General features: G+C 37.0%; 1 protein-coding gene and 1 long non-coding RNA gene across 2 annotated transcripts; one reads left to right on the forward strand and one right to left on the reverse strand.

Moving 5' to 3' along the window:
* Nucleotides 1-1375: 1375 nt before the first annotated feature.
* On the forward strand, nt 1376-10663 carry LOC149788546 (uncharacterized). Its single transcript, XM_089974575.1, has 3 exons — nt 1376-1584; nt 3058-3162; nt 8319-10663. The coding sequence occupies exons 1-3, from the start codon at nt 1552-1554 to the stop codon at nt 8526-8528; spliced, it is 348 nt and encodes a 115-aa protein (XP_089830701.1). The 5' UTR covers nt 1376-1551; the 3' UTR covers nt 8529-10663.
* Nucleotides 10664-10711: 48 nt separating this feature from the next.
* On the reverse strand, nt 10712-18036 carry LOC149788547 (uncharacterized). The gene is made up of 2 exons (XR_016424164.1): nt 18003-18036; nt 10712-11056 (listed from the first exon to the last, which is right to left on the reverse strand). It is a non-coding gene; the product is annotated as an uncharacterized LOC149788547 (long non-coding RNA).
* Nucleotides 18037-27891: the final 9855 nt, after the last annotated feature.

The raw sequence follows: 27891 nt of genomic DNA on the forward strand, positions 1-27891 counted from the left end.
ACTTTCGCACAATCAAGTAATACAAACTAGAGCATAAGGTAGTAATGGGAAGATAATGAAGTTCTGAAATGGGCAGATAATATTTATTTGAAAGCTGGGAGCAGCACAAGTTAGTGGGGGAAAAAAGATGTAAAAGCAATTGATCAAATATTGATAGAATTTATTTTAGATAGTGAGATATTGATCCTGCTTGCATAATGTGAGCGGTCTGTCACATTTTCTTGATCTACATCTGCCATCTTATTTGATTGAACTTATCCGGAAGTGAGTTGCACCGAGATGCCCTCTGGTGTTTTCAAGGGGAGATACTAACCGTGAAACCCCCCCTATTGAGGTACATGGTCTGATGGCAGCCCACGTCTTTTAATGCAAGATCAGTCAGTCATGCAACATCATTCAGCCCTCAGCTCAGACATCAAAGCGCAACACGCTAACAAGAATAGAGCTAGATGTGGAATTGATGATCCCCAATCAAGCCCTGATCGTAATTAAAGGCATAGGCCTTAACATTGCATCACGGTGAAATCTTCGGGACCATGCAAGAAGGACTTGTTGTTGTTGTTGTTGTTGTATGGTTTAACGCCATTTTTCAGCACAAGATAGGCTATACTTGGCGGCCAGTATAATTGGTGGAGGAAGAACCCTGGAAAACCCCGGGAAGAACCACCGACCCACGAGAAGCTACTGGCAGGCTTTCTCACGTACCCACGTTAGCCGAGCCTGAGACTCAAACTCACGCAGACAGAGGTGAGATGGCAGTGATCCGTAACGGAGAGCGCTTTAGACCACTCGGCCACTCGGGGCCCCCGCAAGAAGGACTACCCTTCTGTTTATCTTGGCATAGTCCAACGACAGAAGAAACATTAGAAGCAGCACCCCACCCAAAGAAAGCGGGAAAGAGGAGGGAATAGCAAGATACGACAGCAGGAGCGAGGTAATTATAACAATTTAAATCACATAAAAATTCCCAAAACAAGACCAAAATAAAATAATTTAAAGAAAACAAACGAAAATATAGAAGAAGAAAAAATCATGTAGGATTTGAACCTGGTACTAATGTGTGAGAGGTTGCTTTAGTTACCACTATACCAAGAAAGTAATAAAATGGTAGGTCAAAGGGATGATTCATAATGCCATCGATGTATATCGCGCACAGAAAAAAAATATTTTTCATATTTCATTCCAGTGAATTATCAGGATATTTCTGACGGAAAATCCCCTAATTCACGTGCTAGCATAAAACAAAATTAAATATTTACTTTTTGTTAAAGTTTACGTCGATCACAGCATTTGTATTTTGTCATAAGAGTAAACACACACGGAAACTCTCGTTCAAAAACATTTTACCGCAGTCACTTTCAACTCGGTGGATAATGTCAATGACATTGTTTACGGTGTCGTTAAGGTCCCATTGTCAAGTCAGGGCAAGAGACTCACTGGAAGTAAACGTCATGGTCTATGATTATAGACATATAGTCAGAGATTTAATCAAGTAAATACCTGGTTCCATGTTTAAGAACGATCCGGGTGCTCTGGTTTACGAGGATCAAAATGTGTCGCTTCGGATGTACGACGACAAGCACGGTAAGGCCTGAGTACAGCATAGAATGTTTATGTTTCACCTCGCTAGTAAATACTCTCTCTCTCTCCCTCTCCCTCTCTCTCTCTCTCTCTCTCTCTCAGAGCACACAGATGCATAAACACGTATATAAATGACGCAGATGTGTACACGTTAGGTTTAGTTCTTGAAAGACATCATTATTTCTTAAACATTGAGACTATCATTTGATATTCTGTCAATTAAAAGCGTATGCGTGCGTTTCATTACACACTTTGTCTACATTTTCCTTCTTTGTCGCTTACTTTCCGATTTTATTCTCAATGTTAAGACTTTTAAAAAATGACAGGCTTAATCATAAAAACTGATTTGCGTGGCCCTAATCTCCTTCATATTGGGTCTATGAGATTTATTGACTGTTGACAACGCGTCACCATAACACAATAGCGTTCATATCGATTTTCTTCTTACTCAAGCGTCGTTCAATATGACAAATGAATATCATGACAGTGGAGGTGTTAACTTCTCTTTGTAAACATTTTTAAAGGGGGTGGGAACTAAGTGGATCATCGCCTTGTCTTGGTCTCGCAGTATACTGGTGTGAGTGTTATTGAATGGATGATCAGCGCAAGAAATGAACCATCACGTCAAGGATGTTGGAGTGAAGCGCCTTGCCCAGAAACACGGACCCATCTCGGATTTGGCAGGATCTGAACCTATACTCTTCTGATCCTTATCCCTCCCCGCACACTAACCACGTTGCTCTTTTCCTTGACAAACTTCGAATAAATCATCACCATCAAAACTTTCTTTGTGATTTATCATCATCATCATCAGCAGCAGCAGTAGTAGTTTTATTTTATCATCACCACCATCATTATCATCATCATCATCATCATCACCATCATCATAATCAGCAGCTTTATTTTATCATTACCATCATCAGTAGTAGCTTCATTTTATCATCACCACCGTCATTATTATAATCATCATCTCTCCTCCTCCTTATCCTCCCCTTTTCCATCCAGTTCCAGTTGTTCCGAAATTTTGTCATTCTCAATATACCAGACGCAAATGTCTCCATTCGCCAGATCGAAATATTGACAAAACGTCAAAGGTCATTTCAAGGTGTATTTCTTCGCTGTACAACCGTATTTCTTCTGGCAACAACTTCAGGGCGTGCAGCCGTTTACCGCTTGGATGTTATGAGACCTTGAACAATCGTTTACGGACAATCCGGCTCGCATCGGCCATAGCATCGATGATTAATCCGTCGTCTGCCAGCCTGTAAACTGATATGTTTGATCAATCGTTTCTTCATGTTTCTAGCTTTTTCTTCCTTTATTTTCTCCTTTATTTTCTCATCATCGTATTTTCAATGGTACTATGTCAAACTTCAGTCTTTACTATGCCAAATATATCCAGATTTATTATTATTATTATTATTATTATTATTATTATTATTATTATTATTATTATTATTATTATTATTATTTCAGACGTACATGTGTAAGTGGTGTGGGACCAGGTACTGTAAAGAATGTCTTCGAGGGGAATTTGTAGGGGAGATGAGTGACCCTAATAAATGCCGAGTCTGCAACCAGGTTCGTATTTTCAGCAATTCTCCTTTAAAAGGTTCAACGTTTTATGAGAAAAGACGGCCGTGTAGAGCGTGTGGTATAAATGTTTGTCTCATATTCTAACGGAAGGCGTCTTAGGGACCGGTCACTTAATGGGTGTGTGTGTGTGTGTGTGTGTGTGTGTGTGTGTGTGCGTGCGTGCGTGCGTGCGTGCGTGTGTGTGTATGTGTGTGTGTGTGTGTGTGTGTAGCGGGAAAAGGAGAGGGAAGGGGTGGCCGATTTGTGTATTTGTGTGTGTGTGTGTGTATTTGTGTGTAGTGGGAAAAGGAGATGGAAGGGGTGGCTGATGTGTGTGTGTGTGTGTGAGTTGATAATTCCTGTTCCCAAACATCATGATAATCTTGTTCTGATTCGTAGAGAAAAAGAATTGGTTATATCCTATCCATCATATTACTTGAAAAAATATCTTGAGATAAAAGAAACCAAATATTGATTGGAAACAAAAGTCATAGCCCCCCCCCCCCCCGCAATAATCGAATGGTCGGTCCAGTAGCCCATACTCTCGTATGACCGTGTTGATTTTTATCCTTAGTGTTATAGCATAACTCAAGGGCTCATCAGTTGCTATATGAAATAAAAGTGACTTCAATACATATCATTTTGATTTTTCAAAAGTAATGTAAATAATTAGTCAAAAGGATTTTGGTTATTTAATTGCTAAAAATGTAAATAGTATCTTTTGAGCAAATCATCTTTCGTCCTGAGTTATGTGCAAAACACTCTTCACTCTTTTTGCAATCACGGATTTATAATTGAGTCTTTTTCGCAAACACATGTTGTTGTTGTTGTTGTTGTAGGGTTTAACGCCATTTTTCAGCACACGATAGGCTATATATGGCGGCCAGTATTAATGGTGGAGGAAGAACCCGGGAAAACCCCGGAAAGAACCACCGACCCACGCAAACACATGTAATTCTTCAGTGGAACAGGATTTCTTGGGTTGATTTCATTTACCTCTGTTCTCAGATTAATGAAAGAATGTGTCGTAAAGTCGCATCTCTATGAAAGTACAGACAAACTTGTAGGTGAGCGTAACTCCGTCCGGGGAGGCAAACTTCGTGTAAGTTTTACTTTTCGGGCGTAACTACTGTTTGTGCAACGTAGAAAAGTTAACGATGACTTGATGAATATAAAAAAAAATGAGTTATTTATCTTTTTTCTTTTATTGTACGATAGACAGGGTTAGTTGTCAGAACAAGTCATGGGAATAATGTCGGGAACTTCTGCCACTCCATATCATTGAGACCATTTATTTTTGTCAACATCAGGCTTGCGTCAGACACCTGTGCCAGAAGTGATACCAATGAGTTTTGTCAACATCAGGCTTGCGTCAGACACCTGTGCCAGAAGTGATACCAATGAGTTTTGTCAACATCAGGCTTGCGTCATACACCTGTGCCAGAAGTGATACCAATACGTTTTGTCAACATCAGGCTTGCGTCAGACACCTGTGCCAGAAGTGATACCAATGAGTTTTGTCAACATCAGGCTTGCGTCAGACACCTGTGCCAGAAGTGATACCAATGAGTTTTGTCAACATCAGGCTTGCATCAGACAGCTGTGCCAGAAGTGAGACAAACGAGTTTTGTCGATTAGGCTTGCGTCAGCCATCTGTGCCAGAAATGGGACTTCGAGGATGCAGTCATATTTCAACGTCCTGCATTTTAGCGGTTGTTAGATAACAGAGTCCCAGAGTGACCGAGTGGTCTAGCGCTCGCTTTTACCGATCATTGCCATCTCACTGCTGTCACGTGGGTTCGAGTCTCGGGCTCGACCAATGTGGGTATGTGAGAAAGTTTGCCAGTAGCTTCCCGAGGGTCGGCTGTTCTTACAATGGTTTTCCCGGCTTCTTCCTCCACCAGTTATACTGGCCGCTATGTAGCCTATCGTGTGCTAAAAACTGTGCTAAACCCGCAAAAACAAGCCGTAATACTGTCTTTCAGGAAGTATAATTGACGTTACATACATAAATAATCTAAAACATAGGTCACATGACCTTGTGAATATGAAATACACATTCAAGCTAATTTCTACCAATCATTACACCAAATGACCTTTAAAACAGAGAAGCGTGTTTATTGGTTGTTCAGTCTCTTACACCAAATGACCCTTAAAACAGAAGCGTGTGTATTAGTTGACCCGTCTCTTACACCAAATGACCTTCAAAACAGACGTGTATGTTTTGGTTGGTCAATCTTTTCCACCAAAAAGACCTTTAAATAAAGCGTGTGTATTGGTTGTCCAATCTGTTACACCAAATGACCTTTAAAACAGAAAAGCGTGTGTAATGATTGGCCAGTCGCTTTCTGTCCTTAGCAGATAAAGACCGTTCTTTCATAATCTACCGTTATCTACTGTAATTTAATGTTAACACTCGGGGAAAGGCGGAACAAACGTTTATATGCGTATATTATGATGGGATCTCACATGCACGTAAGTTGGTAAATGGATAGGTCAAAATGCATACTTTCTAAGAAAAAATAGTTCTTATTCTAAATTGTGATGTATGTTATGCGTTGTGAATGTTTACAAATATTTGTTCATTTTTGTATTATTTAATTATTTATTTAATTTATGTGCCGTTGTGCTCCCAAATAGCATAACAATACTCTTGTAGTGACACTTGACTTTTGCTTCTAATATCACGAAAACAAACTTCTTGAAGGAAATTTGTACCCTGTAATCTAAGCAAATGTTAGTGTCTGTGTTTATTTCGTGTGAAGTTTATTTGAAACATTGCTGCTTTCAAACCCTAAAAATATAATTGTTTGAAAGGTACAACGTTAAATTAGGTCCTTCTATTCGTCTGAGAAATGGTAACAGGATGGCGTTTTTCTACTCTTCGTTTTTTATATGTACCTGTCTGTACTTGTGCATGTATTTAATATGATGAAAATGTATCAATATCGACCAACAGGATACAACTATACCGTCCGTTAATGTATCCCTTGCACGACTAATAAGTCTGTTTGATTTACAACCAGGGAGAGAGAGAGAGAGCCGATGACTGTGCAACGGTGGCATTAATTGATCTCACATAGTAAAATACTATAAGAAATCACGTGCATTTACTATAAGCTGGGTAAATAGTCCTATTATTAGCATAGTTAGTAAGGAACATCCATTTAAATCTACTGGCATATGTGATTGGCAGTAAGTGGCATTTAAACTTGCTTATCTGTTGAACCATTGCTCCAAATCTCTAAAACAGATCCTGAGTTGACAGTTTGAACTGTTTTATTGCCGTTAATGCGATAAGAACTGACTGCTAAGTAATTTTAACATTCTTTTCAAGAGTATATCTAAGCAGTGGTGCCACGTTTCCACTTGTATGTTTACAGAAACAGATACACTTTAGAAGTATATCATAATTGTCGTATCGATCGTTACATGCCAAGAAAGCTTCCATGTGTCGGGCTGAAATCACAAGAACACACTAAGTCAACAGACATGCGAGTAACTTAACTACATCCAAGTGCATGCATTTTCTTGCACGTTTGTCAGCTAATCTGATTCAAAATTGTCTATAACAAAATTTGTTCAGGAAGACCATAGTCAACTTTGGGTCTTTCTGTCAAGGGAATATGTTGGGAAGTGAATGAAAATCAAAATGCTTCCTCTGCCATGGATCCCATGGCTTTGACGAAATAGACCCGATGATGCTCCGATTTAAATTTCTACCAGATCATTGTACGGTGAAGATTTCAGGGAGCAACCACAAAGGTCTGGTTGAACGAGAATAAAGAATCTCACAAAGGTGCGATGCTTTTCTTGTCTCAGTTCGTTGTTTTTGACTCCTTTTGACAAACACACGCCAAAAAGGGTTGATATCGAGACAAAGACAATCACTGTCTCTGCGTTATCTAATATTCTTTCCAATATGACCTTCACAGTTGTTTTTCATCTATAGCCAGTGCCGGATTACCAAATAGGCAGAGTAGGTACCGGCCTAGGGGCCCCGCGACAACGGATTAAAATAATATTGATAAAACGTATTAGGAGATAATTTGCGATGGGGGCCCCTAGGTTTCGACTGCCTAAGATCCTAAGGGCATCCACAGGGTTTAATCCATCACTGTCTATAGCAGTACAACATTATCATGAAACTGACGTACACACGTACGTGTATTTAAAAGAAGCTCACGTACACACTTGTATTATAGTGAAAGAGACGTAAACACGTCCTTGTATTTACGTGAAACTGATGACACAGGTCCTTGTATGTAAGTGAAACTAAAGTGCGTATGTATCTATAATTAAGCGAGGGGGCCCCGAGTGGCCGCGTGGTCTAAAGCGCTAATCGTTGCGGATCACTGCCATCTCACCTCCATTGGTGTGGGTTCGAGTCTCATATTCGGCCAGTGTGGGTATGTGAGAAAGCTTGCCAGTAGCTTCTCGTGGGTCGGTGATTCTTTCTCGGGTTTTCCCGAGTTCTTCCTCCACCATTAATACTGGCCGCCATGTATGGCCTATATTGTGCTGAAAATGGCGTTAAACCCTACAACAACAATAACAACAATAATTAAGCGAAACATAAACATAAATACACACGTACCTGTATTTAATTGAAACTGGCGTACATATGCATCTATAATTAAGTGAAACATAAATACACACGAACCTGTATTTAATTGAAACTGACGTACACACGTACATGTATTTAATTAAAACTGGCGTACACACGCACCTGTATTTAACTGAAACTGGCGTACATATGTATCTATAATTAAGTGAAACATAAATACACACGTACATGTATTTAATTGAAACTGGCGTACACACGTATCTGTATTTAATTGCACGTATCTGTATTTAATTGAAACTGGCGTTCACATTCATAAGTATTTAAGTGAAACTGACACACACTCACGTGCATATGTTTAAATGAAACAGAAATACATGTACATTTATTTCAGTGAAACTGACGTACACATGTACATTTATTTCAGTGAAATTGACGTACTTATGTACATGTGTTTAAATCTTTTACCGTTAAAGTTATTGCAAAGATTTTAGTAATTAAAGGTCACTTAGCACGTAAAAACTTACGTGTATTGGACTGCTAATGCATACTGCTTTTATTATTATTATTATTATTATTATTATTATTATTTCAACAGACGAGATGTCAGGGTCAAAGAGTTGAATATGTCCCTCGCCAAAACAAAGAGGAGGAAGACGGTAAGGTCAAAAAGCGGGGTACTTCTGCTTTATCATCAAGGTCGCGAAGTGCAAAGAGTGTCAAATCCAACAAGAGCGGCAAAAGCAAAAAGTCGGGCAAAAAGTCGGGCAAAAAGTCAAGCGGCAAGAAAAAGAAGAAAAAGAAGTGATCGATTTTCCACAAGAAATCAAATTATTGCATAGTTGAGAGGGGAAAGAAGCTGAATTTAAGCTATATTAGATTATTTCATAATGATTTTACACATGTCCACTAGCTTTTAGGTCGATGCAATTATTTTGCATATCTTCCTGGCATAAATGTGTAACACTAGCTTTTAGGTCGATGAATTATTTTGCATATCTAGCTTGCATAAATGTGTTACACTAGCTTGTAGGTCGATGAAATTATTTTGTATATCTACAGGGCATAAATGTGTTACACTAGCTTGTAGGTCGATGAAATTATTTTGTATATCTATTTGGCATAAATGTGTTACGCTAGATTTTAGGTCGATGGAATTATTTTGCATATCTAGCTTGCATAAATGTGTTACACTAGCTTGTAGGTCGATGGAATTATTTTGCATATCTAACTAGCATAAATGTGATACACTAGCTTGTAGGTCGATGGAATTATTTTTGTGAATCTCCCTGACATACATTGGTTACACTAGTGCTTTACTACTTAGTGCAGTAATAATCAAAGCCATTTTGCGACCCTATCTATTACAATGGAAGATGTGATAGTCGTGGATGGAATCCAAAGTTTGATGACTTTAATTCTGTACAGGTCTTTTGAAAATATTCTATGCATATAGTTCTTATATAGTACAAGTAAGTTCCTTTTCTTCTGCAGAAAAATTGCTATCGTTTTACGGTCTTACTCGCCTATATCCCGACATATACGTTTTCCTGACTGGAAACCAAAATAAAAGCCTGATTGCTGCTATTTACAGTCGGGTTAATAGCAAACGGATTCCATACCCTGCCCAGAGTTATTGCAAACGGATTCTAAACTCTGCCTAGATTCATAGCAAACGGATTCCATACCCAGCCTGGATTAATAGCAAATGAATTCCGTACACTGCCTGGATTCATAGCAAATGAATTCCATACACTGCCTTGATTCATAGCAAACGGATTCCATACCCTGCCTGGATTCATAGCAAATGGATTCTATACCCTGCATAGATTCATAGCAGACGGACTCCATTTCCAGACGGACTCCATACAACAAACGGATTTCACACCCTGCTCAGATCAGATGCTTTCGTTTGTCTCTGGTTGGGCATGTTGCTTCTATTGCCTGATTATGTTCTAGCCTTTCGTGTGTTTATGTGTAGATAAACATCAAACGAGCAACGTATCTTCCTGGTCACTATAGTACTTGACTGTAACAACGTTACACTTGTACACACTTGCATCAATGTTTTATAATAGCTCACATGGAAATTCTACAGGATAATCGGTATGTGCCCTAATCTTGTAATGCATATTTCATTAGGAAACCGACGCACTGTACAATCGACTAAGTGCAATCCTTTCCACCGTATTTCATTATTTTGTGTTCAGAAAATGGAAGTAATTGCAATAGAAATGTTAATCTTAATGCAATGCTGATTTGACTATTTTGACTATGTAATAACTATTTTGACTATGTAGTGACTATTTTGACTATGTAGTGACTATTTTGACTATGTAATGACTCGCTCTGCTCGAAGGAATATTAGTCGGAGGTCTGTTGCAATTTGTGATATGTTAAAATTTGACTAACATTAGAGCGTTGTCGGCAGTCCATCAATCACCTTGATTATAGATCTAATTCACTTGGTGAAGGTTTCAACCGAGTAAGCAGATCTCACTTTCGGTAAGCAGATCTTACTTTTGGTATTTTTCCAGGCATCTTTCCCTACATCTCCACGAAAGATGCAAAAGATTATCTCGCTTTCTTCTTCCTAGCAATTGAGTATGTCCATATATTATTCATGCTTAAAGGAATTTTTCCTTGATTTTTTTTCAGACCTCTCACACGTATCAAGTGCCTCTAGAAACCCACATTAAAAACACTATTTTTCTTTCCTTCAAACCATTTTATTTTAGTTACTATTCATAACGGTATGCTACCATTGTCTATGTAGACGCCAAAATCACGGGTCTAAACATACCTCCACCCACACGTTTTGACAACTGACGTTAGTACTATATATTACAATGTCCCATCTTCCTCGATGCAACGTTATATGTTAAATAAATACATGAAATTCCTTGATGCAACGTTATATATTAAATAAATACATGAAATATATCTACACTGTTTCTGCTTTATATATTCCTCTTCATCACCTTGCATGTGAAAAAATTTATTTACACAACGCCTATTGATATCGATTTATTTATATCGAAAATTGTCTCATAGACGACGAATTCATAATAGGGAACACGATTTGCTTTTCCTAGAACTTGTATTTTCAACCGTCTCCAGTTTCTTCCTAAGTTCTCGTACTTCTTCTTTTAATTCCTCATTCTCTTGAGCAAGGTGCGCCATGTCGGTTGTTATGATTGCTGAAGCCTCTTTTCCCGCCCCATCTTCGACCAGACGAAATCTGTTCATCAGTATCTCGATTTCATCTCGCAACGTCTCGTTCTCTTGCTGGAGGTAGTATATCTTGTGATGCTGCTCACTCAGGAAAACGTGAGGCTGCAATGAGTTGGTAGACATTTTGGTACATGTAGGAACGTATAACTTTTTGCTTCCATCAAAACAACTAAGGAAAACTAGAGGCTGAAATGAGTTGGTAGACATTTTGGTACATGTAGGAACGTATAGCTTCTTGCTTCCATCAAAACAACAAATGGAAAACTAGAGGCTGCAATGAGTTGGTAGACATTTTGGTACATGTAGGAACGTATAGCTTCTTGCTTCTATCAAAACAACTAAGGAAAACTAGAGGCTGCAATGAGTTGGTAGACATTTTGGTACATGTAGGAACGTATAGCTTCTTGCTTCCATCAAAACAACTAAGGAAAACTAGAGGCTGAAATGAGTTGGTTATCTATTTTGGTACATGTAGGAACGTATAGCTTCTTGCTTCTATCAAAACAACTAAGGAAAACTAGAGGCTTCAATGAGTTGGTAGACATTGTGGTACATGTAGGAACGTATAGCTTCTTGCTTCCATAAAAAAACTAAAGACTTTTTAGAACACTAGTTGAAAGTTGCAGAAAGCGAAATTATAGAGAATGAGATCGATAATAATATGCTTTTATTATCTGAACGAAAAATGTATAATTATACGTGTATTTAATTTTTTTAAATTTTCATAATATGTCTTATTGGCAATCTTAATATCATCATAATATATATATACTTCTGTCTTCGTGTGAGATAGATAAAACTGAACTTGACAATATCTTCATTACTTGTCAAAATATCTTCATATTGTGTTTCTATCCTCGTACTTGTCATAATATCTCCATACATTTCATACTATCTTCATACATGTCATACTATCTTCATACATTTCATACTATCTTCATACATGTCATAATATCTTCCTATTTGTCATGATATCTTCCTATTTGTCTTAAAATCTTCATGCTTGTGACACAGTCTTCATTCTTTTCATATTCTCTTCAAACTTGTAAGATGTTTATACTTGTAATATCTTTATACTTGTCATATTATCGCCATACCTGTCATGCTATCTTCATACTTGTTGTAATATCTTCATAGTTGTAATATTATCTTCATGCGTTTCAAATATGAGCGGTTTATGTATGATGAAACCTCATTGCCATTTTTGTCCTACTTTTGTGTCGCATATGTTAATCACCGTACAGAAGAATGAAGACGGGGATATTCTACTGCAAGTAAATGTGACCAATCGTACCTAACAGTAAGCAGCATAAACACAGATTTGCTGTTATATAATGCGTTAACAGGTCAGAGTCAATGCTCAGTCGGAACACCTAGTGGCATTTCTACAAAATTCCATCTCGGAATAAATGGATGGAGAGATACAGCGCAAATATATCACCAGAAATGGTGGAGAATTCAATTAGACGCTGAAGTACGCTCGGCACGATATTATCATGACCAAATCGTTTTGATACCTTTCGTCTCTGGGGAGTTTATGCTTGACAGAAAGAAATCTGGAATGTTTCGGTCAAGAATAAGTCACCTCTGTCGAGTTGCCCATTATGAACACTGCAATGGTCTGTGGTACATCTTCGATGGCCAAGGATCGTCGAGCCACCTCGACTTCGGCATATGCTGTAAACTATAATGATATCTACAGTAGCTCCGGTATTTGACTGTATGCAGTCGAAATAAATTTGTCTATTCAGATCCCGTGTTACATTTACCTTCTTAGATCGTTTGGGATGATCGCAGAGGCATTCATAAACAACAAAGTATGCTGGATGTAATTTTCTCCAATTTAAACATTTCACGCGCGGTTTATTTCTGAGTCAAAGAATGTTACTATAGACATCGTGGAAATCGTCTTATTGATAATTTCGACATGACAAAATCCCTGGCATTCAACCAATCAAACCACGTCTATCTGACTCGTTCGAATAAGTGATTGACTCAGTATTTATCCTTTTAGACCTTTGTCTTTGTTAGCCAAGGAAATCCTTCTTATTTGCTTTATAACTAAATACTTTTAACTAATAACATGTTTAAATATATTCCGACATTTTCCAGATTCATTTTGAGAAATTCAATGAAGACGAATTTAGATACTTATGAAGGATCAGACCTGAGTAAACCACGTTTTCCCCTACCGGAACCGAGTGTCAAGCCTGTTGAAACGCGTATGTCGAAATTATCAGTTGAATAACAGGTCACATAACGAGCTCTCATTAATTAACTGATTTCGCTTGAAAAGGCCTGACCGTGTTCCCATTGGTTCATCTTATTCGATGATGTTCGCTGAAGCTGTACATACACTGCTCTCCGTGCGATTTTTTTAGGCCCTACTTTGGATATGGGTCTTTACTGTGTGTAGCATCGAGTGCATTATACACAGATACCTGAAAACAATAGTGCACATCACAGTTGAAATAATGTGACAATGCCATTTTCATGAACACGATTAGGCCTACGTCATACAAAATCTGACAGCAGGGCATTGCTAGAAATATGTCGCCTGTAAGTGAATGCTTGAGTATAGATGTGTATAGATTGCATCATACAAAATATGACAGCGGAGCATTACTAGTAATATCATTTCACGCGTAAGTATTTGCTTGTGAATAGACTACTTACCTGGCGAGCATCACCTGAAATAAAAGATGGGCATTGAATGTTGATATTTTCTTCAATAAACAATTTTTATTTCTTAGAAATTAAACTGTAAGATATTTGGTAAGTAATCTACGAGAGAGCTTACAAAGAATGATATCAATATAATCAGTCCTGGTTGTACAGATTGTTATAATTTGTTCCAAGCAGGAGTTGATGCGACCCCCCCCCCCCTCCCCCCGGTCCACATAGATGGAACAGGATCAAAGGCAAGGATTCGAGGTGCATAAAAAAACTCGTGTACCAACAACCGGGAGTTAATACTATATGCACAAATCAATTATTTTATATTTATATTATACAACGTATATAAATGAAAGTATAATTATAAACTGATAATTGTAAACCGAACATAGTGTAATGCTCTTTTCTTAAATTTCTGTTTGTATATGATTGCTTTTTCCAGTATGGAACACCGGTGTTATAAAAACAGTCAGTTTCGCACTGATCGGTCTAGCGACATGTACAGCTTCTTTCCTCTATTGAGTCAGCCATTGCTGTAAATGTTTGTGTTTTTATTTTACAAATTCATTTTCTCATTATTAGTTTTAAGGGTAAATCCGTTCTTGATCAAAACTGAATAGAGGACTATTCCAATATTTTATGTCTGTCTCGATTAATGTTGTGGTTAAAAGTGAACGTGACTTTTGTTACTGTTACCTGTTTGCGTTCGTATCATTGCGCAAGCTATCTGCAGTACACAATTCGGACGCAGTACATTACCATTACTGCAGCAATTTCGAACACGATTCTTTGAGAGCTAAAATGTGTTTAAACGTCATTGAAAGTTTACTCTGAATAATTAATTCATTGTAAAGAAGATTTTGTTTACGCTATTTCTTAATGAAAGGTAATTTTCAAACGATGTCCTGTACTTTGAAATTTAGTATTCACAATACGCTAATTTTGCTTCGGTCCTCATTTATCATTCACAAATGTGACAAAAAGAGTCCACCGTCATGCTTAAATGTGCGATAGGAAAATTCTCTTTGTGATCAAACTTTTGCATCAGAAACGAGACTGTGCTTCGGGTGGAATTTTCCTATACGGCATTGACACATATGAGGACTTCTCTTAATTCCTGCTTTCCAGTTCCCACACTGTATCTTTTCCAAAATGAATATATGATACAAATTTTAAAAAATGACTTCAACATAATCAAACATGTTGGAGAGTCTTAATTTGTAACAAGCAGGAATCGAGATCGTATCATAAATAAATGAGTTTATATATCCTATACTAGAAATCACAGCATTGAAAACACAAATTAGTAAAGGTTAGGTGCAGAAGTAGTTCTTTTATCACAACCATATATGAAAAATGGATGTTGTGTTGTTTTCTACCTGATAACCGTGGTGATATAGCAAGATAAGAATGGCAATTCTCCTGAAGCAAGAGTTAAAAGGTGAAATTTAAAAAGTAAGTTCGGCATAAAGCTAGAAACCAACTTCATTATATTGGGTTCTTCTTACAAACTGGCAGAGTATGCAATTCATCTTAATGAAGGGGTTGGAATATGTTTGTCGGATGAAACATTTTTAAGGATGAACACACCTGTTGTTTTGTTCTTTTTTACTTACGGTTATCTTCAAGTCCCATGCTTTCGTCAAAGATGTCGGCGATATCGTTGTAGCTGGAATTCCTGAGCGCCTCTAGGAATGAATTGAAAACTGTAGATGATTTCTTTATCAGCAGGTAGAGGAATTCTTCAGTTCCTCTGGATGTCGGGAGCCTTTTTATTTTGGCCAATTCCTCTTTAGTGAAGGTCCCATCAGACATTATGAAACCCTCGATGTCATTTAGTTGAAGATTTTGTGTGATTGTCCCCCAGTGATTAACCAACTTTCGTACAGTATTGCTTGGTAGCCTGTCCGCCATGTCTTCATTTCCATGACAGTTACTTTAAAACTACGGAATGCAAGTCAGAAAAAAACATACTGATATGAACTAAACATAAACCTTTTCTTATTCTGATATTTTGTATGTCTTTCAACGCACACACACACACACACACACACACACACACACACACACACATATATATATATATATATATATATATATATATATATATATATATATATATATATATATATATATATATATATATATATATATATATATATATATATATATATATATTGCGGTTTGGACCAAGACAATGAAATCCAGTCAAATGGCTTATATTATTTGTCTCCCCACGAATCTAAGCCGAGTTGAGAGACAAATAATGTAAGCCCACGACTTAAATTTCCTTGTCTTGGTACAAAAACGACATAATTTTTTTTTCTCACCCAATTTTTTCCAACTAAATTAAAATAACTCTGCACTTTTGCAATTTAGTTAGCAGATTCCAAAATATAGTATTCATTAGGTACTTTTATTGCTTATCACTGTATATAAAGGTCATCATGTTTTGTACTCTTTTATAAAAATATGTATAATTATCTAAGTGGAATCTAGCTATATATGCCACTCTTAGACATGGGAAGAATAAAGAAAAAAGTTCTTGTTATGTGTTGGAAGTATTGCACAATTAGCGTCTCGAGCCATCAGCTGCTATTGGTTTTCCAAATACCACGCATTAAGACGAATATGTTAATGAGGGCAACGGGGTGTCATGTCGATCCTTAGGACACAAAATAGAAACATAAATATTTAATATTATTACTTTATTATCACATTTAATCGATATGCCATGTGAAATTAACAGTAAGTAATTAATATCTTTCATACGGTTAAATTTTAAATTTCATCAGTTCTAATATTTAAAACGTTCTATGGTGGGCAAGGGCACGATACTGTGTAGTACAGTATGCTTACTGGGTAGAGTTCTAACGAGGTGTGAAGTGACATAAGGAAATTTCTAATTAATTACCTTCTTGGAAATTTATATATTCTGTCCTGGAAATATGGCAAGTGTTGCTAGTGCAATGATACGCTACAAAGAAATTTTTCTGTGGAATAGACTCCTGAGTGTTGGTTAATCTAACGGCGTGTTGGAAAGTAAATAAGACTTGTTTGATAGTAAATATGGGGGTAATGGATGTAAAATGACTGGATATTAATCAGTCAAAGTGTACGTTAAACCAATGTACGTTTTAAACATTATGTTTTTCCTTGCCGGTCAGTGGTGCTTGAGCGGCAGCTGGTGGTAAGTAGGTAGAGCTTGGAGTGGCTTGACTGAAAGTTGGTCATAATGAGGTTGAGCTTGGTAGGGTTTGACATATATTTAGTAATAATTAGACAGAGCTTGGAGTGGCTTGACTGACAGCTGATGATAGGCATGTGATTATTAGGTGCAACTTAGTGGTCTTTGACTTAATGTTGGTTGTTAGTTGGTCAGGCTTGACTGACAGCTAGTGATAAGTAGGTTGAGCTTTGTGTGGTTTGACATTTAGGTATAGCTTGGAGTAGCTTGACTGACAGCTGGTTATAAGCAGGTATAGCTTGGAGTGGCTTGACTGACAGCTGGTTATAAACAGGTATAGCTTGGACTGGCAGCTGGTGATAAATAGGTAGAGCGTTGAGTGGCTTGACTGACGGCTGGTGATACGTTGGTATAGCTTGGTGGGGCTTGGCTGACAACTAGTGATAATTTGTCGTGGCTTGACTGACAGCTGGTGATAAGCAGATGGAGCTGGAGAGATTCGTCAATTTATAAAGCTTTTTATACCGAGACCGAGACTTTGATCGAAACTTGGTGATGAAATTTCTTTAAAGCTATTGTGTGGTGCCTGCATGAACATTTAATCTCTGGATACTTTATTTATATCTAAACAATATTCTTGTTGATTTTTATTATGTCTTTTGCTTGGGTCGAACTATTGATTTGTGCAATATATTTTAAAATTAGTTGTTTGCATCTTGAACTTGCAAAATTATATGCACTCCATGTCTGGACAGTACCTCGGGATAATTTGTACTGCTGTAAAGGTTTCGTGCACTCCATGTCTGGAACGATGTGTTTTGGGATAGCCTGCATTATTGGAATAATTCAGTGCACTCCATGTCTGGAACGATGTGTTTTGGGATAGCCTGCATTATTGGAATAATTCAGTGCACTCCATGCTCAGCGCGATGTGTCTTGGAATAGTATACACTGCTGGAATGATTCAGTATATTGCATGCTGGCCACGATGTGTCTTGGGATTGTCTGCATATTTGGAATGGTTTTATGTACTCCATTCCTGGAGAGATGCGTCTTGAAATAGGCTGCATAACTGTGCCTGAAACGATGAATCTTGGGGTAGTTCAGTTGGAACATGCTCAATCTTTTCCATCGAATGCTAGAAAAAAAAAACATGGTTGTAACTAATTTCCGTTTTGAACTTACCCAAGCCCGTGGCTGGTTCGACGTCATAATAGCTTCATTACGTCACAATGACTAGCCGAGGTGTCATCACTAACAGCAACGTAAGCAAGACTTAGGTTATTGAAGCCGAATGATTTCTTATAGCTGCAGGAATGACATTAAAACTTACCGGTTTAGATACTACATTCACTGTTGAAATGTCATCGAACGTGGTTTCCAACTCTGATCAGTTTATAAAAATCTGTTCTTCTCACGTCAAGTCAGATGTCCGTGCCGAACACCCATCAGCTTGTTAATATGGGATTAAATGATCATGGTAGGGTATTTATCAATGTGTAAATTTTACCTATTCACTCACAATGTAAATAAAGTTCGAAGGACTTTATATCAACTTTGTGAGCTTTTAGGTAAAATTTACATATCGATAAATACCCAATTATGATCATATAATCCTTATAATACCAATTTACTGCCTTTATGTCATCAGATCAGTAGATTTCATCAACTAAACATTCAATTTTATGTAGGTCGAAGTTATTTTAATTAGCCTCTTAACTGCAACAGAATACATAGCCCCATCTTCTCTAGTCAGGTGTCTTCGATTCCTTATACACTAATATAGGGATGAGTTTCATAGCGAGTCATGCCAGTGCTATGTTATTACGATCACTGTTTTAATACATAAAAAAAAATTATTGATGCTGTTTAAACCAGGCTATTCCGTTTTTAAAATTTATGTTTGCGCATGACATGTATTGTTATAGCACCTGTTGTCGTTTCTTTCTACGCATTTCGACCTTTCAAAAGCGAAATCGTGTCCACTTTTAATGAGATCCCTTGCTTGACACATGAACCTGATCTTCAACTAGCTGCTGGAACATGTTGTCGATGCGAAATGCAATAGGCATACTTTCCAAAGACTGGCTTGTAGAGCCTGCCATTGGTGAGTGCTGGGGCGCAGGAAGGTCTGTGCAATTACATTGTTTTAACTTTTGATGGTCGATTTTAATCTGGGGTTTGGAAATTTTGATCAGAAACCACATAAGCGGATGGGCGGGCGCTTGTTGTTATTATTATGGTGTAAGGCTTTTATAAAGATAAAACTTCACATCAAAAATGACCTGGAAACAGTGAACCAAAAGTAGTCCGCAGAGTGTGTCGATATGTAAACATTCCAGATCAGTATCACGTGACCCATTAGGTCCAATAAAATTTAGAAAACGCGATAAATTCATAAAATTAGAATTATGTATCATGACGATTACCTCCTAGTCTCTAACAGTCGGTTGAACTTGTCGTACTCGCATTGGAAAGAGACGAAGATGTTCGAACTGAAGTAGTTTTGCACTGTTTAATTGGTAATATTTATGCAAGCATAGACGCAACAATCAACGAGAGGTATCTACTCGGATCTAATCTTCCTTAACCTCTATGTAAATAAAGTAACCGATTTCTTCTTAGAAAAATAAGACTTACCATTTTCAGCATTCTTGACCTTTTTAATTACTTCATTCAGCATTCAGAATACACCACGGCCTTTCATTAGGATATAATTATTGGTCGTATATCGTCAATCACAAGACGAACACGGGGACACAGACATTATAGAACCATTTAACCCCGTTAGATCAATGTATACACTGTGTATCACTACAGTACTGGTTGTCAGCATCTACGTTAACTTAAACCTGCAGATATTTAGATGGCGAGAGCAAGTTACAGTCGTTCCGCTTCGGCGTGTCAATAAGGAATTTTCAAGAAAAAGAAAAAGATAATTCCTCTTCTCTTCATTGTACCTTTTGTCTACTGTAGTATTTAAGTAATGTTCATGCATTAATCAGTCACGATAGTAAGTCCTAAAGTAAATGTACAAACACACAAACGGTTTATTCTTTTCAGGTAAAACATTTAACTACAATGCTCAGCACGAGACCATGACAATGAGAATGATAATGAGAATGACAGTAGTATAGTGGGAAGCTTTGGGGACAATGGAAATTTCAGTCAAAAAGTTCGTGGAACCTTTCGGGGACAAGATTTATAGGGACAATGGAAATCTCAGTCAAAAATGTCGTGGGACCTTTTGGGGACAAGCTTTATCGGGACAATGGAAATCCAAGTCAAAAAGGTCTTTGGAATGTATAGGGACCACGGGACTTACCATTAATATAGGGACAATAGGAATGGACCAGGTGAGGTGACGTAACGGTACTGAACATTGGTAACAATGAAGCAAGGGGCTGACCTAAGTCGAACCAAACAGCGGCAAAAGAAACCTAGAACGCAGAGCGGGACTGGCGGGACATAGACATATAACACATAAAACATACATACATACATACATACATACATACATACATACATACATACATACATACATACATACATACATGCATAGATGGATGAACATCAATCTATATCACACAATCGACTAAAACAATTTTAGGCAAGAAGGCAAATCTTTTTGAGGCATATGAGTGGCTCTGAAAAGGGACTTTGGTGTTTTGTTAATATCATTCCGTTAACATAAAGGGCATTGCGAGGTCTTCTCTCTTCCTCAACTTCTTCTGACTTCTGGACCGTAGACGAGAACTCTCTTTAAACAGCCTTGTTTCTCCATATAGATTCTTCTTTTCCTAACGCTAGTATCGGTGATCCGGATGATTATCCATGATGATGTGACATACATGGGTAAGACCGTGCGGAACAGCATTGGCGATACGAGGGTAGATGATTCAACCCGAGTCCACATCTTGTGACGAGAACAAGTGAAGGGAATGCGGTGAGCTGCACTTATTTCTAGTGAAAGAGCATATCGAAAGGGATTGAGTTCTTTAACCAATCCTAACACGAGTTACAAAATTCAGTCACAGTGCTGAGTCTGTCTTTCAATCCGAAGAGAGCAGCCTGTGACGTCACATTTTCTATATAAATGCGCTAGCGTCTGTGCGCAGTGAATCCATGCGACAGAGTTTTCAAACGTGACGGACACTAAGAAGACGAAGAATTGGAGTGCACATGAAGTTACGACGAGAAGCGATGGTATTGCAAGGGCTACCAAAGTTAACACAGTCTTACTTCCAGAAGAGACCGATTTAATTAGGATTTAGTCGATTTTATTTCTTCTTCGCAAGAATTTGTTCCGGTACCAGTACCTTCGCCACCTTCTCCTTCTTTACCACACGTCGATGATTTTAAATAGAGACAGAAAGAAGAACTGGAGAAAGTTTTACAGCAGCAGAAAGAAGCAGAACAAGCTTTTATGTGGATAGTAGAGTGTCTTTTTTTCCTCTTCCCTCTGTATTGATAGTATATTTTGGTTTGTTTTATTCTCTTCCCTCTGTGAGGATACGTTGTGTCGATGTGATATTTGGGTTTGTTTTTATATTCTTCCCGTGTGTGAATAGTATTTTTGGGGTTGGTATAAGTGCGCGCACATTGTGTGACTAGTATATTTGGGTTTGTATGGATACTATAGTGTGTTTGTGTGGATAGTAGAGAGTGTGTTCGTATGTTTTGTATGGTGTGTTCTCAAAGATGGATTTAACTTAAGTTGCTATGTTTTTGTTATATATTTGTTGTTGTTGCTCGATTTTAGTATAACTACGTCAGGTACAGCAGAAGACAACACGGGTTTCTTTTTTTTTTATTAAAAAAAAGTAGTTCTGAGCGCGTGGACACCTTGACTGAGACGACTGGTCTGAGATGACTAGACTGAGACAGGAAAAGTAAGGTTAGCAAAACAAGCAGATGTCTCTGTCGCATGGGTGAGAAAGTGTAGCCCCTTGCTACATTGTTACCATTCTCCAGTACCGTGACGTCACCTCACCTGTTCCGTTCCTATTATCATTATACAACAACCACACTTTCCCTTGACGCTATACAGGCTCATGTAGAATCTATGTTGGGGTTTGGGCCGTGACAAGGAAATCCCAGTCAAGGGTTTATATTATTTGTCTATCCACGAGGCTTGCCTCGGTAAAAACCCCAACGTAGACTATTTTTCTCACCAATATTTCCCTTTAAAGTAAAAATAATTCTGCACTAGTGTTCACGTCCAATGTTTACATGCGGTGCAATAATATAAATATGTTAATGAGGGCTGTGGTGTGACCGTTGCGTTCGAAGTACACAGTTTATACGTGTGAGCAAAGAATAATAACAACACAAAACGTCGCATAATAATGAGGTATTATCACATTTAATATATGGATGTTATATGAAATTGACAATAAATAATCAATATTTATTACAAGAAACTGTTTTATTTTTATCAGTTCCAATTTTGAAAAGTTATATTGTAAATAATAAAACGATATTGGCTACTCAGCTCTGATGTAGTTATACTTAGTACAAGCTGTAATGAAGAGTAACATGTTTCTTTAGATTATTCATGGGTAATTAGAGATCTGTGTCACTATCGTATATAACTATTTTTTTTCTTTGGAGGAGGTGAAACTGTGTGTGACATACTTGTATTGTCCTTAATATTGATTGTAAAATTACCCCCGTGTATAATATACCCTCCAAAAACGGACTCTAGCGGATAACCATGTGCTAAACTTTCAAGTTCACGGATTCTTTGAACATTTATTTTTCTGTCCTGGAAATATGGCAAGTGCTACAGTGAAATTTGCTTATGGATTAATGTGCTGACGGGTAAATTATTCCTTCTGGCTGGTAAGTGTATTATTTGTCATTAAATATTGTAGATATATTTTTTATTCAACCGGGGCACAGTGGAGATGCTTAACAAAATTAGAAAAAAGCATGTTTTATATAACACTTTTCTGGCTGTTACTAAGTTTTCCGTAGTTGTTAAGAGAGTAGGGAAGCTATGAAATGTATAGGTCTATAGTATATATGCCTGGATAAGTCTTTTCTGTTATATTGTTCATTTCACCCAACATTGAGAATTTTATCCTATCTGTAGCAGTTATTTTCAGGTCAGCGTCATTAAATGTAGCTAACAGTATATAATTTGTTTCACACGAAGTATTTCAAACTAGTTAGGTAGCTTTAACTACATTTAATGACGCTGATTTACAAATGTACTGAGCTAGGCCTGCATATAGGATAAAATCGACCATGCTGTGTGGAACGAACTAGCATAATACCAAAAAAGCTCGACATCATATGCGTTTGTCTTTGTCTCTCTCGAATTGTTTTTGTATGGTGTGTTCACAAAGATGGATTTAACTTAAGTTACTATGTTTTTGTTATATATGTGTTGCTGTTTGATTTTCGTACAACTACGTCAGGTACAGCTGAAGACAACAAGGGTTTCTTTTTTTTTAAAGTAGTTCTGAGCGTGTGGAAACCTTGACTGAGACGACTGGCCTGAGATGACTAGACTGAGACAAGAAAAGTAAGGTTAGCAAAACAAGTAGATTTCTCTGTTGCATGGGTGAGAAAATATTCCCCATGTTCAATTCCCCTTGACGCTAACCGTGCCCAAAGTGATCTGAAAAGTCTTGACGCTATACAGGCCCAAGAGGGTCTGTAATGTATTTTCCCATTGACGCTCTATCGCCCCCATTAATTACATAGGTACAAGATTTTTCAACACGGAGTCCAATATAGATTGATAGTGAAGTAGAAAGACGATTAGTTGGTTTAAATTATAGGACATTCAGTCTGAGCTCTCACTGGGGCATCGTCTGCTGCTTCCCAGATGCAAATATAGGATGAGGGTCTGCATTTACTTATAGAAACTGCTTAGAGGTATGATTTTCCTCATGACGATCAAGGTTATTTATGCTCGAACTAATGATACGTCAACGAAATTCATTTTAAAGTCTACCGATTTTCTTGTTCAGTTTACGCTTTTTTGCTTAAATATATTTTTTATACACTGTTTTATGCGAAAAATATTTATTATGGATATAGTTCGACACATTCAAATTGTGTCTTATCATATATATGAATGTACTTACTTTTCTGTTAATATCATCGTAAGATGAATGACAACAGTTTGGTAATTTTATTTCATTTTTATTATTTAAATATGATTTTTTTTTAAACAGAGTTTTTTGTCGATTGTATACTGGTCAGATCAATCGTTACATAAAATAAAACTTGAAAAAGACACGGGTACAGCCTTAATAAATATATACTGACTGACAGCCAGTCAAGCGAAGACAAAGATAGACGAACAGAAGAAAGCACGACTGTGAAAAAGCTTATACACGTAAGTTCTTTTAAATTTTCGACATATCAAAGTGTTAGTTTATCGATTTTAAAAACCAAAGTCAAAATTAATTCTTTTTATTATTTCAAGATTATTAATATGTACAATTAAGACAACAAAATTACAACAGTTTACTATTTGCAGTGTTGCATGTTCTTTCATATATATATATATATATATATATATATATATATATATATATATATATATATATATATATATATATATATATATATATATATATATATCTGATATTTGGACCTACTTATTTTTATACAATTAATGCTTTCTTTCATGCAAATGCGTCGCGTTTTATCGTGTATAAATAAATGGATGTTCAACGTAATTTGGGTCAGAAAATTTGTTAATGGTTTAATATGAATGAACAGCCGATCAAAGTTATTACTTTCAAACTTTTATGGAACAGGTACAGGGTTTAGCCAGAACAGATAGACATATATGTACATGGACTGATTCATTGGCCAGAAAAACAGTCTTACACAAAAACATGATATATTAAATAATGCAATATTAAGATTATCTTTTGAAAATGTGTTAAGGATTCTATCTTTTGTTTTATATTCATTTTACTGCATTTAAACATATTTTACGTTGTATATGTTGTTTCGTTGTACTTCATATTTATATTTATTTAGAAGGGTTTATTTTTATTGTGCTTTTGTTTTTGTTCAATTTCTTTTTTCAATTTGTGAACATTTACATTTAGTTGGAACCATATGGCCACTAATCCACAGAACTGCTGTATAGGGCCACTACACAATTTGGCCCGAGTGCCAGACATGTCACTATTCTAAAGTCTGAAAAGAAAGAACAAATTTTACATGAAAAAAAAAATCAAATTTACTGCATTCAACTATGATGCATGCCCATTAATGATGACTAGTTTGGCTCCGTCTGGAAGGTAGATTGATCGAGTATTTTAGCATGATGGAGATTGTTGGCTCCGTCTGGAAGGTAGATTGATCGAGTATTTTAGCATGATGGAGATTGTTGGCTCCGTCTGGAAGGTAGATTGATCGAGTACTTTAGCATGATGGAGATTGTTGTATATAAAGGGAGTGCATGCTGTGACAAACAAAAATATATGTATGAAAAGGACACTTGTATTCAGTATGTTAAATTACATCTGTAGCTACAATACCATTTTCTCTATTCTACGACCGCTCCGGTGGTCTAGTGGTTGGAGCGTTCACCTCAGATGCGAAATAACGCGGGTTGAAACATGGTGGGAAAGTCTGCCTAGAAGAAAGAGACAAAAATTATTAACACTCTACAAGATTAAAACGAGCCAATCTCCGGACTATCTCATTGAATTACTCCCTCCTTAGCGTCCTCCTGTGTCTGAACAACAATTATAACCTTCCACATTCAAATACTATGATCAATTTCAGGATAAATTCTACCAAAACATATTTTATAATCTCAACAACAATCTAGAACAGTATTCTCAATGTATAATGTCTTACAGTGCTTTGAAAAAGTGTTTATGTCCAAATATAGTTTCGAGTAAAATTCCATGTTTTATTAATTTATTATTTATTTTCCAGATTACGACATAATGTAAGTTCATTAAAGCTGATTTTTTCCCTGTTCAGCTTGTTGGCACCTCATTTGTTCCTGCACTGGGATTGAAACCACTGGTCCTTTCTTCATGTTTTGTCCCAAGTATAGTAGACAATAAACTGAGCTGATGAGAAAATTACCTTCAGCGCCTTAACCAACTGTTAGCTTAGATTTAATGTAAAGGGAAAAGGTGGATGCAAATTAATAAATAAAGAATTCTACAACATGTATGAAGGCATATAACTGATACCGGAAGATTTCAAGAGCTTACTAAAATCGTGATTACTGGCATTATGCCCCCGCCCCAATAATTTTTCATTATTATTGAATGTTGTCATGTTGAATATGCTGTAATACTTGTATTATGTACGAAGAGGGCTAATTTAAGTTCTTTGAACACACACACACACACACACACACACACACACACACACACTTTAAACGTGTATCCGACAGCTATAATCGCTTCACTAAAAGATGTGTCAGTATTGCACAGCATGTGAGATAACACAAGCATAATCATGATTTTCATTATATAATAAATTATATTTCTGACAGCACCATGGTTGGCTTGTCTTAATTTTAATTGCTGCCTTCTTCGTTGAGCGAAGCTACATGTGTGAGAATATTTGATAAAAAATGCAATGGTTAGGGTGGCAGAGCTTGGATTTATTCGTGAAAATTATGAGTTGTCTTCCTTTGCGTCCTATTGGTCAAAGTTATGTAGTGTTAGGTTGGCTTACGGACACACGGTACTAAATTTATTGAAAAATGGGAACCAGTCTGGAAATGGGTGAACATAAAATAGAAGATATATGGGTTTGGCTGACCAGGATTAGTTAACAATGTAAGCTATTTTTTTTAGGAAAAAGAATCTTTTGAGAGTTTATCCTAGTTGTAAATGAAAAAATTAGAGACATTGTTTTATTGACGGAATTTTAGTCCTGTAACAATCTCGAGTTTGGAACACACATTACTGAAATTAGCACCTGACTCTTTGGTGCGGAATTGAAAGCACATGTTTCAAACACATGATGGTCCAGAAAATCCTTTTCTCTACACAGAAGCTGTCATCCAGGTTTCATCTATGCTGATAAATATAGGTTTGATCATGAGCACTCAGAAACTTAGTTATTGAATTTTAAATATCTTGGTGTTTGCATAGGTTTACTATGGGAACTGAATTAGTACCGTGATTCCTTCAAGGCCAACCATCATCTCTAACTAAATAAACAACCATTGTCAATAATGTAGTTGTAGTTCTTCTCAGCATCATCCGGTTGTGACTGGTTCATTAACTGATATCTCTAGACTTTTAGAATAGTTCTCAAACGTAACATCAACTTTTATTCCATGGTAAGATGGTTATGTCTTCCATTAGAGACATTATTTTATGTTAGGTCGTGAATAACTATTTTCTGAAGGAAACAATCTTGTTAATTCACTGAAGTGAAATAATATATTTTCTCACTGCCTGGCAGTATACGCTGAAAACATTATCACCAAGAACTGGAAAGTATTTTTAGATGCTTACGTAGTCGAGCGGTAAGAACGTCCGCTTCCCGTCGAAAAAATAAATGAGCTGAAGTCCTGCAAAGTGCAGTTGTTTTACTGTGCTATTTTACATTCAGTTGAGAAGGAGAATTATATTATTGTTTATATTTTCTGTGCGAATATTCACAAAGCACTGCAAAACATGAAATGTAAACCGCTGACATCGTGCGGAAACCAGCAAGAAATCTCTTCTTTGTGTCTGTTATACATATTCCAAGCCGATACTTCTGAGCATAAAATAAACACAAAATAAAACATGGCTTGCTACTACATCTTCGCTAGCCAAGGAGCCGATATGTTAACGCTGTGTACACCTTGGCAAGCGACCGCATCCAATCCAACTTAACATGTTCAAATTTGAATGCTGTTGATAATGATCGAGACAAGGTGAGCATACAACTTGAATAGACTCATAAATAAGCAATTTTCCACTGCCGGTCTGTGTTTGTACAAATACCTTTCACTCAAATATACCTGTAATGGCTTCACCACGGCAGGTAGTCATACGTTTGATGCTGAACTTACAAACTATCCTTTTGAAGTCAATTGCCTCCACCATTTTCGGCCGATGTACAATGCACC

The sequence above is a fragment of the Sinohyriopsis cumingii genome, chromosome 11 (genome assembly GCF_028554795.1).
Source record: "Sinohyriopsis cumingii isolate HCF-2022 chromosome 11, ASM2855479v2, whole genome shotgun sequence".
Lineage (NCBI taxonomy): Eukaryota > Metazoa > Mollusca > Bivalvia > Unionida > Unionidae > Sinohyriopsis > Sinohyriopsis cumingii.